The sequence below is a fragment of the Macaca thibetana genome, chromosome 1, assembly GCF_024542745.1.
Source record: "Macaca thibetana thibetana isolate TM-01 chromosome 1, ASM2454274v1, whole genome shotgun sequence".
NCBI classification, from domain to species: Eukaryota; Metazoa; Chordata; class Mammalia; order Primates; family Cercopithecidae; genus Macaca; species Macaca thibetana.
The window spans coordinates 183,633,927-183,651,725 of NC_065578.1; the positions used below are offsets into that span (position 1 = coordinate 183,633,927).

Consider the following 17,799-nt stretch of genomic DNA (forward strand, 5'->3'; position numbering starts at 1 on the left):
CCCGTCTCTACTAAAAATACAAAAAATTAGCCGGGCGCGGTGGTGGGCACCTGTAGTCCCAGCTACTCAGGAGGCTGAGGCAGGAGAATGGCGTGAACCCGGGAGGCGGAGCTTGCAGTGAGCCGAGATCGCGCCACTGCACTCCAGCCTGGGCGACAGTGCGAGACTCCGTCTCAAAAAAAAACAAAAAACAAACAAAAAAAAACGAAAAAGAGGGAGGAACCAAGAGACCAGCTCTGTCATTTAATGCCAAAAAAGGAGGCCTTAGAAGAGCAGCTGTGTGGGTGAGAACCTTGTTACATGAAGCAAGCTCACTATTTACATCTCTTTCTCAGATTTTACTTCTAAGAAATGATTCTGTTTTGGGGGTTAATTCTGTGAGTAAAATATTTTTAAAATCTGGGAATAAGTCTGGTAAAAAAATTAACCATCATTACTCACATTTTAAAATTTTACCTTCAGTCTTTTTTGATGATTTATATTATGAGCTCAACAGACTACCACATCACATTTCACAGAATGTGACCTCAGAGAACATGTTATATAAATACTTAAAGAATGCCACTGTGGAACGATTGCTACATTAAGGCTCTTGGGAACTGTGATAATTATAGAGATGGCTCAGCTACATTTCAGAAACTGCCTTTACTGCAAACAGCTTAATTTTTTTTGAAATGTAAAAGTATTCATATGACCAAAGCTTCAGGGTGTAGATTTTCTTATTGATCCCAATATTTCAAAGACATGATGATGCTCTATGATATAGAAGACTTCAAGTTAGAAAGCAGCCCTAAGAGTCAAACATCCTTTTTTTCTGGAGACAGGAATGTGAGACTATTTTGTCTTGCCAAATATGGATCACAAACATTAGTTTTTCAATTTTCATTTATCAGTCATGATAATGTACAAGAAAAACAAACACACACAAAAAACAAATTCCTTTAAACTACATTAAAAACAAAGGTGAACAAAACAACACAGAATAAAATAAAATCAAGAAAAATCAAGATCAACAGTAAATATCAATACTTACACATCAAAGTAGACTGTTAGCATAATAAAGCTAACATATAGCCACAGAAAGACAAAAGTATCAACAATCAAGATACAATTTTGCGTCAATACCTCCTCATTTTGGCCTGGGAGTTCATCAAGGCCTAAGCGGCTGGATTCTGTTTTTCTCCCTCCTCCCCTCCCTCCCTCATGCTTCCATCCTTTTCACACTGGGGTACCAGTGTAGGAGGCTCCTGGATGTAGCTAACCGTGCGGCAGCACCTAAGGCAGCAGTGGCTGTACTTCGAGGAATGTAGAGCTTCTGAGAAATCTGGCACTCATAAGACAAAATCAAAGACAGCTGGTCCATGGATTCTTGGCTCTTGTCTTTGTACACTGTAACAGCACGGCTGCTAGAAAAATCTTCATTCTTTAGGATCTCTGGTGAGCTTTCCACTGGAAAAGAAAGAGTACACAAACATCTTTTCACGGGGTTCTCATACTTACTGCCTTCTTTCCCCCATTCTAGTTCTATACTAATTGGTATTACAATCATTTTCTGTTAGGTCGCGACAATTACCAATGGTTAATCAGAGAAGATGAGACTTAGAAACCAGTCAACAAATGGAAAGGAAATGGGGAATCATGAATTGAGATAAAATAAATCTTGTCAGGATGAAGGTGAGAGAGGGAAAATATACTTATGAATAAGGAAGGGATGCTTTATTTCTAGGAATGTCATAAAAATAAATTGGATATAATAGAAATCCCAGAGAAGAGCCCATAAGTGCTTCTATTTCCTTCCAGCACTAAGCTGAATGGTGTCCCACAGGCATTCTCTCTGTTGCCAAAGTTGTTCCAATTCCAAGTCTGTGCCAGGATAAAAATAAAACCATCCTAGACTGTGGTTGCTAAGAAGTTCCCCAAACCAGTTATCAGCCATAAAATGAATGCCTAAGTAATTCATTTTAATTAAGAAGAAATAACCCTTTAAATAAAATGGCTGGAACTGCAATGCTTGAGATTTCCTAACAGCCAAGGAAGGCGATGCTAAGCACTCTGAGATGTGTACTCGTAGCTGGTCTATAAACCACTTATTACCTGCCTACAATGAAAGAAGGTGCTTTTTCTGGCATCTAAACCAACACATTGCTTCTTTCAAGAAAGTCCTGCTTAAAAAAAAAAATTCAGGTGAGCTAAGCACGTGTTCAGCAATGTAGCTGCTTGAATACTCTGGAATAAACTCCTTACAGTGTAGTCCACTGCTGCAAACCCTTCAAACTGGCACCAGTATGTAGACTACGTTTTGAATAGCATTGTTCTAGATCTTAAAAGCATAGATTTCAAAAAATTCAGAGAAAAAGGAGGCATAATCCATTATTTAATTCATCTTTGCATTTTTAGCATCTAGCAGAGTAATGCGTGGTATATGTTCCACACTTTTGTGAAGAGATGTTCAAGGAAGATTTGACAGCATATTCTAAAAAGTGAAATTCTGATCATAAAACTATAGTGTCTACTAGAGAGGAAAAAGAATAATTTAATTAAATAATGTGATTTTACAGGAAGTCTTAGGTGAGCTCAGATAGTAAAAGGTATGAAAAGCAGGAACACATGACCAAAGAATTTAAGAGTAGCAAAATTTCTGCTTTCAGTCATGGTGTTTTTCCACAAGAATATTTACTCTTTTGCCTTACACAACTGGAAAACTGGACAAAATGTATGAAACAACAGCTTTCAGACATTGAACAAGCATCCCAGGACAGTGACCCCTGAGAGAAGGCAATCTGTAAGTGCTTTAGCTCACTGCCTGAAAAGACTTTTCAGGCTGTAGTATGAGGAGGAGGAATCCAGATTGAACCAGGTAGTCTCACTGAGTTGAGAAAACAAAGTTCAGAATTCAGAAAGGCTAGGCGTCTAGAATTTGTGGATATAAAGTACCAGAGAGGAGGCAGCTGCAGAGAGACAGAGAAGAAACTGAGGATCTGCTGAGAGGTCTCCTTGAGTCTTGGACCAAGTAGTCATCTGACTCCTGTGCATGTGAGCAAACTACGAAGGCCAGGGAAAAACTACCAGAAAGGAGCAGGCAGAATAATCATTAGATCTTACATTGGGACAGAACAGTTTGTGTTCTCATCAGCCGTAGCGGAAAGACATCCTAACACATGCAACATCAAGTCCATCAATAATCTCAGAAGGTATTAGGTACTGCCTAAATAGCAAAGCCAAACCAAACCAGACCTAGACCACAGGCTCTTCCAGACCAGCCTAATAAACCTAAAAGGAACACTGAAAGAAAAAAAAAGATTGGGAAATTAAACTGCATCTCCTCAACCCAAGAAAAGACAGGAAGAAAAGGAGAAAGGGAAGAAATTAAGCCAACACATATATACACCATGGAATACTGTGCAGTCATAAAAAAGAATGAGTTCATGTCCTTTGCAGGGACAAGGATGAAGCTGGAAACCATCATTCTCAGCTAACACAGGAAGAGAAAGCCAAACACCACATGTTCTCACTCATAAGTGGGAGTTGAACAATAAGAACATGGGCACAGGGAGGGGAACATCACATATTGGGGCCTGTTGGGGGGTGGGGGGCAAGGGGAGGGATAGCATTAAGACAAATACCTAATGTAGATGACAGGTTGATGGGTGCAGTAAACCACTATGGCACGTGTATACCCTGTGTAACAAACCTGCATATTCTGCGCATGTATCCCAGAACTTAAGTATAATAATAATTTAGAAAGAAATTAAGCTGACAATGTAAAATTCACAGTGTCTGGCATTCAATAAAAAATTACCAGAGACAAAGAATGTATAAGACCTATAATCAGGAGAAAAAAAAATCAATATAAACAGATTCAGAAATGACACAGAATTCAAAAGTTATATATATGATAGAATCATAAGACATGGATATTATAACAGTTGTTTAAAGAGCTCTATTCAAGAAGATAAAAAGGAAAACGTGACTATAATGTGGAAAAAAATGGAAGATATAAAAAAGACCCAAGTCAAACCTCTACAGAAGAAAAATACACTGGGCCAGGTGCCATGGCTCACTCCTGTATTCCTAGCACTTTTGGGAGGCAGAGGCGGGCAGATCACCTGAGGTCAGGAGTTCGAGACCAGTCTAGCCAACACAGTGAAACCCTGTCTCTAGATCTTAAACACATAGATTTCAGAGAAAAAGGAGGCATAATCCATTATTTTAGAACTTAAAAAATTAGCTAGATGTAGTGGCACAAGCCTGTAATCTCAGCTACTCGGGAGGCTGAGGTGAAAGAATTGCTTGAACTTGGGAGGCAGAGGTTGCAGTGAACCGAAAGTGCACCACTGCACTCCAGCCTGGGTGACCGAGTGAGACTCTGTCTTAAAAAACAAAAACAAAAAAAACACTGAATTAGAAACTGAACAAGACGACTGGTACACTTGGAGACGTAGTAGTAGAAACAAACTCAAATGAGACACAGCAAAGTCTGAGAGTAAGAAATGTATCAGTAAGCAATAGAACATCATCAAACAGTCTACCACACGTGTAACTGCAGTTACAAGAAAACGGGGGAAGGGTGACAGAAAAATTAAATTTTTTTGGCCCTGTGGACCAAATCCACTTGATTTTATAAATAAAGTTTTATTGTAATACAGCTACTCTCATTCATTTACCTATTGTCTGTTTTCATGCGGTAAGAGCAGAGTTGAATAATTGCCACAGATCATATGGCCTACAAAGCTAAAAAGATTTATTTTTCGGCTCTTTGCTGAACCCCAATTTATACATTGGAATGAAGAACACTGGAATGGAAAATGTGTGAGTAAACAAACTTTTCTCATTTTTAATATCTTTAAAAGATAATTGACTATAAAGCAAAAATAACAAGAACTGGATATTTTTGATATCCAAGAATTGGATTGTGGGGTTTACAACGTATTTAAAAAGTGAAATATATAATAACAATAGCTAAAAGGCTGGCATGGGAAAAATGAAAAGTTTTAATGTTATACATAAAGTGGTATCATTTGAAAGAGACAATTTAAAGAAATATACTATAATCCCTAAACCACTAAAAAAAGAACAAAACTACCAAGCCAATAAAGGAGATAAAGATGGAATTTTAAAAACCTCACTTTAAAGGTAGGAAAAGAGAAAAAAGGGCATAAGACCAAATGGACAAACAAAACAAATAGCAAAATAATGTATATTAACCCATATCAATTGTCACCTTAAGTTGTCCAAACATTCCAATTAAAAGAAGAGATTGTCAAGATTGATAAGAATGCAAAACCACACCACGTATTTACAAAATTTTATCTATCTACATTTTTATGTTTTTGAAATGGGGTCTCACTCTGCTGCCCAGACTGGAATGCACTGCTGCAATCGCCACTCATTGCAGGCTCAACCTCCTGGGTTCAAGTGATCTTCCTGCTTCGGCCTCTCAAGCAGCTAGGATCACAGGTGCACACCAGCACACCCGGCTAGTTTTTAAAAAAATTTTTGTACAGACAGGGTCTCACTATGTTGCACAGGCAGATCTCAAACTCCTAGGGTCAAGTGACCCTCCTGCCTTGGCCTCTCAAAATGCTGGGATTACAGGCATGAGCCACAGCACCCAGCCAAGAAACCTATTTTAAGTATAAAGATACAGATAGGTTAAAAGTGCTAGGATGGCAATAATATGCCCTGCAAAGGCAAATCAAAAGAAATTTGGAGTGTCTTTATTCATATCAACTACATAGATTTCAAAGCAAAGGAATATTATGAAAGATAAAGAGTAAATTAATAATGATAAGTGGATTGATTCATCCAGAGAGCAGAGTAACCCTAATTAACAGAGCTTCAAAGTTCTTGAAGCAAAACCTGTTAAAATTGAAAAAAGAAAAAGACAAATCAACTACTATAATTAGAGAGTTCAACAATTATCTCTCAATAATTGAACAATTAGAAAATTAGTAAGGATATAGAAGATTCAAACAACACTATTCATCACCTCGACCTGATATTATGAAATACTTTACCTATCATCAGACTATATACATTGTTCTAAAGTACAGATAAAGCATTTACAAAAATAGAGCACATTGTAGGCTATAAAAGTGTCAAAAATTTTAAAGAATTAAAATTTATGTTACTTGATCACAACAAGTTAAATTAGAAATAAATAATAGACATCTGGAAAACCCCCAAGTATGTGGAAATTAAACAACATAATTCTAGATAACCAATAGGTCAAGAAGAAAATTCACAAGGGAAATTATAAAATATTTTGAAATGAATGAAAATGAAAATGCAACATATCAAAATTCATGGGATGCAGCAAGAGCAGGGTTTAGACAGAAAATTGTATCACTAAACACATATTAGGAAAAACTATAAAATGAATGATCTAAGGTTTCAATTTGAAAAACTAGAAAAAGAAAATTAAGCCCAAAGTAATCAAATGGAAGGGAAAAGAAAGAACATAATGAAATGGAACAGAGATAAACAGGAAAATCTATGCAACAAAAAATCTGGTTATTTGAGAAGTTCAATAAAATTGATAAACCTCTAGGCACACTAAGATCAGGCAGGAAAAAGATGGCACAAATTACTAATATCTACAGATATTAAAATAAGGGAATATGAAAATTTATGTTAATAAATTTTACAGTTTAGACGAAATGGATAAATTCCTTGAAAGAGAAAACTACCAAAGTTTACTTGAGAAGAAACTGATAATCAATAACTTTGTATCTGTTAAAGACATTAGCTTAAAATACCTTCCTTCAAAGAAAACTCTAGGTCCAGAGGTCCTCACTATTGAATTCTACCAAACATTTAAGAAAGAAATAATATGAATTCCACACAAATTCTTCCAGAAAATATTAATGGAAGAGGAGGAAACACTTCCCAACTTATTTTATGAGAGCAGCATTATCTGGATACCAAAATCAGACAAAGATATTATTAAAAAAACTACAGATAAATATCCCTCATGAACATGGCCATAAAAATCCTTAACAATACTTTAACAAATAGAGTCTAACATTATATAAAAAGGATAGTATATCACGACCAGGAGGGCATTATCCCAGGAATTTAAGGTTGGTTTAATATTTGAAAATCAATATAATTCACCATCCCATAAACAGTCAAAACAAGCAACATCCATAATCATCTCAACAGACGCAGAATAAGCATTTGATAAGATTCAACACCCATTCATGATAAAAACTATCAGAAATCTAGGAATAAATTGGAACTTTCTCAGCCTACCAAGGGCATCTACAAAAAGGCTACAGCTAACATTATACTTTATTTGTAAAAGATAAAATGCTTCCCTATAAGATCAACAACGTCATGCAAGGACGTCACTCTGGCCTCTCCTATTCAGCTCTATAATGGATGTCCTAACCAGTGCAAGGAAAAGGAAAAATGGCAAACAATTTCACAAGTAGTAAACGGATTTTTTCCCCCCAACATATGAAATGTCTATACAGAAAATCCCAAAAAAGCTATTAGAACAAATTAGTTTAGCAAGGTCACAGAATATATGAAAACCAACTATATTTCTGTATACCAGTAATCATAAAAAATTGAATTTAAAATGCCATTTATTCAATAGTATAAAAATATTGAATACTTAGGGATAAATTTAACAAAAGATGAAAAACACCTATGCACTGAAAACTACAAAACATCATTGCTAGAAATTAAAGAAGGATAAATGTTTAAATATAGTTGATTAAGATGCTGGATAGGAGGCAGGACTAGCTTGTAGCTCCTGCTTGGATAGACAAAGCAGCACGTGGACACTCATGTCGTGAACTTATGTTCCTGTGGTAGTTCTTGAAGCAAACAGGGAAAGCTGAGAGAATCCATAGACCCTTTGAAGAAACTGGATCACCCCTGAAGGTTCCCTGAGATGCCGAAAAACTGTGAGTCTTCTTGCTTTCTCAACGGGGAGGCTCGTGGTCTGGGGCAAGTTCTCAGCCCTGGTCACCAGCTGCCTAGAAATGGACTTGGTGCTGTTGCGGGGGCCACGGTGGGAGTGAGACTGGCCTTTAGAACTGCAGGCTGCATGGAAGCGGGGTGAGGCCTGTGACTGCCGGCTTTCCCCCACTTCCCTGGCAACCTGTATGACTCGGCAGAGGCAGCCATAATCCCCCTGGGAGTATAACTCCACTGGACTGGGAACCACACCCCCACCCCCATAGCAGCCGCAGCAAGCCCTCCCCAAGGAGGGGCTAAGCTCAGACACACCTATCCCTGCCCCCACCTGGTTGATCTTTCTCTACCTGCCCTGGTAGCGAAAAACAAAGGTCATAATCTCTTGGGAGCTCTATGGCCCTGCCCACTGGCTGAGAAACCTGAATACTTAACCAGGTATGCCTAGGGCAAGTTTGCATCCTCCCTATAGGGCCACAGCTGATGTACTCTTGAAAGCACCATCTCCTGGCTGGAGGTCAACCAACACAAAACCAGTGCACTAAACAAACACACAACCAAGGACCCTCAAAGAGTCCACTTCACTCCCCTGCTACCTCCACCAGAACAGGTGCTGGTATCTATGGCTGCAAGACCTGAAGATGGATCACATCACAGGACTCTTCGCAGACACTCCCCAGTACCAGCCCAGAGCCCAGTAGCTCCACTTACTGGCTAAACCCAGAAGAGCAAAAACAATCACCACAGTTCAGTTCTCAGGAAGCCCCAATCCTAGGGGAAAGAAGAGAACACCACATCAAGGGAGCATCCTGTTGGACAAAAGAATCTGAACAGCAGCCGTTCAAATCCCAGATTGTCCCTCTTATATACTCTACTCAAATAAGAAGGAACCAGAGAAATCATTCTGGTAATATGACAAAACAAGGTTCTTTAACACCCCTAAAAGATCACACCAGCTCACCAGCAATGGATTCAAACCAAGATGAAATCTCTGAATTGCCAGAAAAATAATTCAGAAGGTTGACTATTAAGCTAATCAAGGAGGCACCAGAGAAAGATGAAGTCCAGCTTAAAGAAATCAAAAACATGATACAGGATACGAAAGAAAAATTCTTCAGTGAAATAGAAAGCATAAATAAAAAACGATCACAACTTCTGGAAATCAAGGACACACTTAGAGAAATGCAAAATGCACTAGAAAGGCTCAGCAATAGAATTGAACAAGCAGAAGAAAGAATTTCAGAGCTCAAAGACAAGGCTTTTGAATTAACCTGATCCATCAAACACAAAGAAAAAAGAATTTTAAAAAATGAACAAAGCCTCCAAGAAGTTTGGGACTAGGTTAAACATCCAAACCTAAGAGTAGCTGGTGTCCCTGAGGAAGAAGAGAAATCTAAAAGTTTGGAAAATGTATTTGAGGGAATAATCAAGGAAAACTTCCCTGGTCTTGCTAGAGATCTAGACATCCACATACAAGCAGCTCAAAGAACACCTGGGAAACTGATTACAAAAAGATCACTGCCTAGGCACATAGTTATCAGGTTATTTAAAGCCAAGACCAAGGAAATACTCTTAAGAGCTGTGAGGCAAAAGCATCAGGTAACCTATAAAGGAGAATCTATCAGATTAATGGCAGATTTCCCAGCAGAAATCTATAAGCTAGAAGAGACTGGGGTCCTATTTCTAGCCTCTTTAAACAAAACAATTGTTAGCCAAGAATTTTGTAGCCAGCAAAACTAAGCTTCATAAATGAAGGAAAGATACAGTCTTTTCCAAACAAACAAATGCTGAGAGACTTCACCACTACCAAGCCAGCACAAGAACTGCTAAAGGAGCACTAAATCTTGAAAAAAATCCTTGAAATACACCAAAATAGAACCTCCTTTAAAGCATAAACCTCACAGGACCTACGTAACAATAACACAATGAAAAAAACAAGGTATTCAGGCAACAAATAGCATGATGAATAGAATAGTACCTCACATCTCAATAGTAACATTGAATATAAATGGCCTCAATGCTCCACTTAAAAGATACAGAACTGCAGAACGGATAAGAATTCACCAACCAAGTTTCTGCTGCCTTCAGGAGACTCACCTAACACATAAGGACTCACATAAACTTAAGGTAAAGAGGTGGAAAAAGATATTCCATGCAAATGAACACCAAAAGCTAGCAGGAGTAGCTATTCTTATATCAGACAAAACAAACTTTAAAGCAGCTGCAGTTAAAAGACAAAGGGACATTATATAATGACAAAAGGACTAGTACAACAGGAAAACATAGCAATTCTAAATATACATGCACCTAACACTAGAGCTCCCAAATTTATAAAACAATTACTACTAGACCTAAGAAATTAGATATCGATGGCAACACAATAATAGTAGGGGACTTTAATACTCGACTGACAGCACTAGACAGAAAGTCAACAAAGAAACAATGGACTTAAACTATACCCTACAACAAATGGAATTAACAGATATTTATAGAACATTCTACCCCACAAATGCAGAATATGTATTCTATTCATCAACACATGGAATATTCTCTAAGACAGACCACATGATAGGTCACAAAACAAGCCTCAGTAAATTTAAGGAAATTGAAGTTATATCAAGTACTCTCTCAGACCACAACAGAATAAAATTGGATATCAACTCCAAGAGGAACACTCAAAGGCATGCAAATAGAAGATGGAAATTAAATAACCTGCTCCTGAATGATCACTGGGTCAACAATGAAATCAAGATGGGAATTTAAAAATTCTTTGAACTGAATGATACAACCTATCAAAACCTCTGGAATACTGCAAAAGTTGGTGCTAAGAGGAAAGTTCATAGTATTAAATGCCTATATCAAAAGGTCTAGAAGAGCATAAATAAACAATCTAAGGGTATACCTCATGGAATTGGAGAAACAAGAAAAATCAAAACACGAACTCAGCAGAAGAAAGCAAATAACCAGGATCAGAGCAGAACTAAATGAAATTGAAACAAAAAAAGTACAAAAGACAAGTGAAAAACAAAGGTGGTTCTTTGAAAAGATAAAAATTGAAAGACCATTAGTGAGATTAAGAAGATAGAGGATCCAAATAAACTCAATTAGAAATGAAACAGGAGATGTTACAACTGATAACACAGAAACACAAAAGATTATTCAAGGCTACTTTTAACATCTTTACACACGTAAACTAGAAAACCTAGAAGAGATGGATAAACTTCTGGAAATACACAACCATCCGAGATTAAGCCAGGATGATACAGAATCTCTGATCAGACCAATAACAAGCAGTGAGATTGAAATGGTAATAAAAAAATTGTCAACAAAAAAAGTCCAGGACCAGATGGATTCACAGCTGAATTCTATCACACATTTAAAGAAGAAATGGTACCAATCCTATTGACACTATTCCAAAAGATAAAGAGGGAATCCTCCCTCAATCATTCTATGAAGCCAGTATCACCCTAATACCAAAACCAGGAAAGGACATAACAAAAAAAAAACTACAGACCAATATCCCTGATGAACACAGATGCAAAAATCCTCAACAAAATACTAGTGAACTGAATCCAGTAACATATTGAAAAGATAATCCACCATGGGCAGAGGGGTTTCATACCAGGGATGCAGGGATGGTTTAACATACGTAAGTCAATAAATGTGATACACTGTGGGGAAAAGAAAGAGAGATCACCCTGTTACTGTGTCTATATAGAAAGAAGTAGACATAAGAGACTCCATTTTGTTCTGTATTTGAGATGCTGTTAATCTGTGACCCTGCCCCCAACCTTGTCCTTGCAAGAGACATGTGCTGCGGTGACTCAAGGTTTAATGGATTTTGGGCTGTGCAGGATGTGTCTTTGTTAAACAAGTGCCTGAAGGCAGCTTGCTGGTTAAAAGTCATCACCATTCTCTTAATTTCAACTACCCAGACACGTACACGGCCAAAGGTCGCAGGGACCTCTGCCTAGGAAAGCTAGGTATTGTCCAAGGTTTCTCCCCATGTGATAGGCTAAAACAATGCTGCTAAAAGGTTTATGGAGATGTTTGCATATGCATCTCAAGGCACAGCATTTTCCTTTAAACTTATTCATGTCACAGAGATTTTTGTTCATATGTCTTACTGCCGATTTCCTCCCTACAATGATCCTATTGTCCTGCCACTCCCTTATCTTTAAGATGGTAAAGATAATTATCAATAAATACTAAGGGAACTCAGAGACCGGTGCCGGCATGGGTCCCCTGGGCCCACTTTTTCTTTCTCTATACTTTGTCTCTGTGTCTCATTTCTTTTCTCAAGTCTCTCGTTCCACCTAACGAGAAACACCCACAGGTGTGGAGGGGCAGGCCACCCCTTCAATACACCACATAAGCAAAATTAAAAACAAAAATCACTTGATCATCTCAATAATGCAGAAAAAGCATTTGACAAAATCCAGCATCTCTTTATGATTAAACCCTCAGCAAAATCGGCATAAAGGGACATATTTTAAGGTAATAAAATCCATCTATGAGAAACTCACAGCCAACATTACACTGAATGGGGAAAAGTTGAAAGCACTTCCCCTGAGAATTGGAACAAGACAAGGATACCCACTTTCACCACTTCTATTCAACGTGGTACTGGAAGTCCTAGCCAGAGCAATCAGACAAGAGAAAGAAAGAAAGGGCACCCAAATCGGTAAAGAGGAAGTCAAACTGTCACTGTTTGCTGATATGATCGTATACCTAGAATACCCTAAAGACTCATCCAAAAAGCTCCTAGAACTGGTAAATGAATTCAGCAAAGTTTTGGGGTACAAAATTAATGCACACAAATCAGTAGCTCTGCTATTGGTCACATCAACAGTGACCAAGCTGACAATCAAATCAAGAACTTGTGAAAGGAAAATATCTTGGGCCCCCAAAATCACTAAGGAAAACTCAAGCTGGAAACTGCTTAGAGCAAACCTGCCTCCCATTCTACACAAAGTCACTCCTCTGCCCACTGAGAGAGATGCATATCTGATTTGCCTCCTTTGGAAAGGCTGATCGAAACTCAAAAGAATGTAACCCTTTGTGAATCACCTATCTGTGACCTGGAAGCTCCCTCCCTGCTTGCCTTTGCTTCAAATTGTTCCACCTTCCAGACCAAACCAATGTACTTCTTACATATATTGATTGATGTCTCATGTCTCCCTAAATGTATAAAACCAAGCTGTGCCCTAACCACCTTGGGCACATGTCATCAGGACTTCTTGAGGCTCTGTCACAGACACATCCTCAATCTTGGCAAAATAAACTTTCTAAATTAACTGAGACCTATCTCAGATTTTCTGAGTTCATAAACTCAACCCCTTTCACAATAGCTGCAATAAAAATAGAATACTTAGGAATACAGCTAACCAAGACGTGAAGGACTTCTACATGGAGAAAAACAAAATACTGCTGAAAGAAATCATAGATGACACAAACAAATGGAAACATATCTCATGCTCGTGGATGGATAGAATCAATATTGTGAAAATGACCATACTGTCAAAAGCCATCCACAAGTTCAGCACAATTCCCATCAAAATACTACCATCATTCATCACAGAACTAGAAAAAACAATCTTAAAATTCATATGGGGGGCCAAAAAAGAGTCCCTGTAGCCAAAACAAGAAGAACAAATCTGAGGCATCACATTACCTGACTTCAAACTCTTTTTTTGGGCCATAGTTACCTAAATAGCACAGTACTGGCATAAAGATAGGCACACAGACCAATGGAACAGAATAGAAAACCCAAAAACAAAGCCAAATACTTACAGCCAACTGATTTTTGACAAAGCAAACCAAAACATAAAGTGGGGAAAGGACACCCTATTCAACATATGGTGCTGGGATAATTGGCAAGCCACATGTAGAAGAATGAAATTAGAGCCTCATCTCTCACCCTATAAACCAACTCAAGATGGATCAAAGACTTAAATCTAAGACTTGAAACCTTAAAGATTCTAGAGTATAACAATGGAAAAGCCCTTCTAGACATTGGCTTAGGCAAATAATCCATGACCAAGAACCCAGAAGCAAATGCAACAAAAACAAAGATAAATAGATGGGGCTTAATTAAACTAAAAAGCTTCTGTACAGCAAAAGAAATAATCAGCAGTGTTAACAAGACAACCTACAGAATGGGAGAAAATCTTCACAATCTATACATCCAACAAAAGACTAAATATCCAAAATCTACAAAGAACTCAGCAAGAAAAAAAGAAACAATCCCATTAAAAGTGGGCTAAGGACTTGAATAGACAATTCCCAAAGGAAGATATACAAATGGTTGACAAGCATATGGAAAAATGCTCAACATCACTAATTATCAGGGAAATGCAAATTAAAACCACAATGTGATACCACCTCACTCCTACGAGAATAACCATAATCAAAAAAATAAAAAAAAAACAGATGTTGGCATGCATGTGGTGGAAAGGGAATGCTTTTATGAATTGGTGAGAATGTAAACTATTACAACCACTATGGAAAACAGTGTGGAGATTCCTTAAAGAACTAAGATCTACCATTTGATCCAGCAGTCCCACTAGTAGGTATCTACCTAAAGGAAAATAAGTCATTATACGAAAAAGATACTTGCATACACGTTTATAGCAGCACAATTTTTAATCGTAAAAACATGGAACTAACTCAAATGCCCATCAATCAACGAGTGGATAAAGAAAATATGATATATATGTGTGTGTATATATATGTGTGTGTTATACACACACACACACACGCCACACCATAGAATACTTCTCAGCGATAAAAAGGCATGAAATAATGGCATATACAACAACCTGGATGGAATTTGAGACTATTATTCTAAGTGAAGTAATTCAGGAATGGAAAACCAAACATCATATGTTCTTAGTCATAGGTAGGAGCTAAGCTATGAGGACGCAAAGGCATAAAAATGATACAATGGATTTTGGGGACTCAAGGGAAAGGGTGGAGGTGTCAAGGAATAAAAAAACTACACATTGGGTACACTGTATAGCACTCACGTGATGAGAGCACCAAAATCTCAGAAATCACTAAAGAACTTATTCAAGTAACCAAACACCACCTGTTCCCCAAAAACATACTGAAGTAAAACAATTTAAAAAAAATTTTAAATCATATAATTTATCCTAGGTTTTTACAAAATATTTTATGAAAATTATACATAAGAAGTACACTATAACTGAACAACTTACATTCTAATTAAAATTTTGTTGCAAAACAAAAAATGTAGTATGTGGATAGACTTAATATTGTTAAGATGAGAATTCTCCTCAAATTGATCTACAAACTTAAATTAAAAAATCAGATCAAAATCTTAGCAGGCTTTGTGTAGACATTGACAAGCTAATTCTAAAATTTATGTGAAAATCAAAGGACCTATAATAGCACAACAACCCGGGAAAAAGAAAGTTGGAGGACTAATATTATATGATTTCAACACTTATTATAAAGCCATGGTAATTAAGACAGCAGTATAAAGACAGACATATAGACCAAGAGTACAAAATGGAAATTTTAGAAACAGATCCTCACAAATACAGTCTACTGACTTTTGGCAAAGGTATCAAGGCAATTTACTGGAGATAGTCTTTTCAACAAATGGTGCTGGAACAACTGGACATTCAGATGCAAACAAACATTGATCCTCACATCATACCCTATACAAATATTAACTTGAATTGGATCTTAGACTTAAAACTATAAACATTTTATAAGAAAATGTAGAAGAAAATCTTAGTTATTTGAGTTAAAGATTTCTAAACAAGATACACAAAGCTCAAATTGTAAAGAGAAAAAAAAAATCACTAAACTGGACTTGAAAACTTTTGCTCTTCCAAAGACACTAAAAGGCAAGCCACAGACTGGAGGAATATTTATACCTGACAAAGAATGTGTGTACAGAATAAAGAACTTCTACAAGTAGGTAAGAAGATAACCCAATTTAAAAAGTGAATAAGTACTTGAACAGGCACTTAGCTAAAGAAGATACACGAATGGCAAATAAGGACACAAAAAAGATGGTGAACATCGTGGTAAACAGGAAAATGCAAATTAAAACTACAATAATATACCACTACATACCCAAGAGACTGGCAACATTTAAAAAGATCGACAATAAAAAAAAAAAGCAGGGGTTGCAATCCTAGTCTCTGATAAAACAGACTTTAAACCAACAAAGATCAAAAGAGACAACAAGGCCATCACATAATGGTAAAGGGATCAATTCAGCAAGAAGAGCTAACTATCCTAAATATATATGCCCCCAATACCAGAGCACCATGATTCATAAAGTAAGTCTTTAGAGATCTACAAAGAGACTTAGACTCCCACACAATAATAATGGGAGACTTTAACACCCCACTGTCAACATTAGACAGATCAATGAGACAGAAAGTTAACAAGGATATCCAGGAATTGAACTCAGCTCTGCACCAAGCAGACCTAATAGACATCTACAGAACTGTCCATCCCAAATCAACAAAATATACATTCTTCTCAGCACCACACCACACTTATTCTAAAATTGACCACATAATTGGAAGTAAAGCACTCCTCAGCAAATGTACAAGAACAGAAATTATAACAAACTGTCTCTCAGACTACAGTGCAATCAAACTAGAACTCAAGATTAAGAAACTCACTCAAAACCACTCAGCTACATGGAAACTGAACAACCTGCTCCTGAATGACTACTGGGTACATAACGAAATGAAGGCAGAAATAAAGATGTTCTTTGAAACCAATGAGAACAAAGACACAACATACCAGAATCTCTGGGACACATTTAAAGCAGTGTGTAGAGGGAAATTTATAGCACTAAATGCCCACAAGAGAAAGCAGGAAAGATCTAAAATTGACACCCTAACATCACAATTAAAAGAACTAGAGAAGCAAGAGCAAACACATTCAAAAGCTAGCAGAAGTCAAGAAATAACTAAGATCAGAGCAGAACTGAAGGAGATACACAAAAAATCCTTCAAAAAATCAATGAATCCAGGAGGTGATTTTTTGAAAAGATCAACAAAATTGATAGACCGCTAGCAAGACTAATAAAGAAGAAGAGAGAAGAATCAAATAGATGCAATCAAATAGACAAACAAATGGAAGAACATTCCATGCTCATGGATAGGAAGAATCAATATTGTGAAAATGGCCATACTGCCCAAGGTAATTTATAGATTCAATGCCGTCCCCATCAAGCTGCCAATGACTTTCTTCACAGAATTGGAAAAAACTACTTTAAAGTTCATATGGAACCAAAAAAGAGCCCGCAGTGCCAAGACAATTCTAAGCAAAAAGAACAAAGCTGGAGGTATCATGCTACCTGACTATACTATTTATACTACAAGGCTACAGTAACCAAAACAGCCTAGTACTGGTATCAAAACAGAGGTATAGAGCAATGGAACAACAGAATAGAGCCCTCAGAAATAATACCACACATCCACAACCATTGGGTCTTTGACAAACCTGACAAAAACAAGAAATGGGGAAAGGTTTCCCTAATTAATAAATGGTGCTGGGAAAACTGACTTGCCATATGTAGAAAGCTGAAACTGGATCCCTTCCTTATACCTTATACAAAAATTAATTCAAGATGGATTAACGACTTAAATGTTAGACCTAAAACCATAAAAACCCTAGAAGAAAACCTAGGCAATACCATTCAGGCCATTGGCATAGGCAAGGACTTCATGACTAAGACATTTATGCAGCCAACAGACACATGAAAAAATGCTCATCATCACTGGTCATCAGAGAAACGCAAATCAAAACCACAATGAGACACCATCTCACGCCAGTTAGAATGGCGATCATTAAAAAGTCAGGAAACAACAGGTGCTG

General features: G+C 37.3%; 1 protein-coding gene across 6 annotated transcripts in view; it reads right to left on the reverse strand.

The window, feature by feature from the left end:
- Positions 1 to 867: 867 nt before the first annotated feature.
- The window catches only part of TDRD5 (tudor domain containing 5), a 93,847-nt gene continuing 76,915 nt past the window's right edge, over positions 868 to 17,799 (reverse strand). For all 6 annotated transcript variants that reach the window (XM_050766106.1, XM_050766138.1, XM_050766120.1 and 3 more), the window contains one exon: positions 868 to 1,449. In XM_050766106.1, the coding sequence (XP_050622063.1) occupies positions 1,202 to 1,449 (248 nt within the window). In that variant the 3' untranslated portion in view covers positions 868 to 1,201. The remainder of the gene's footprint in view (positions 1,450 to 17,799) is intronic.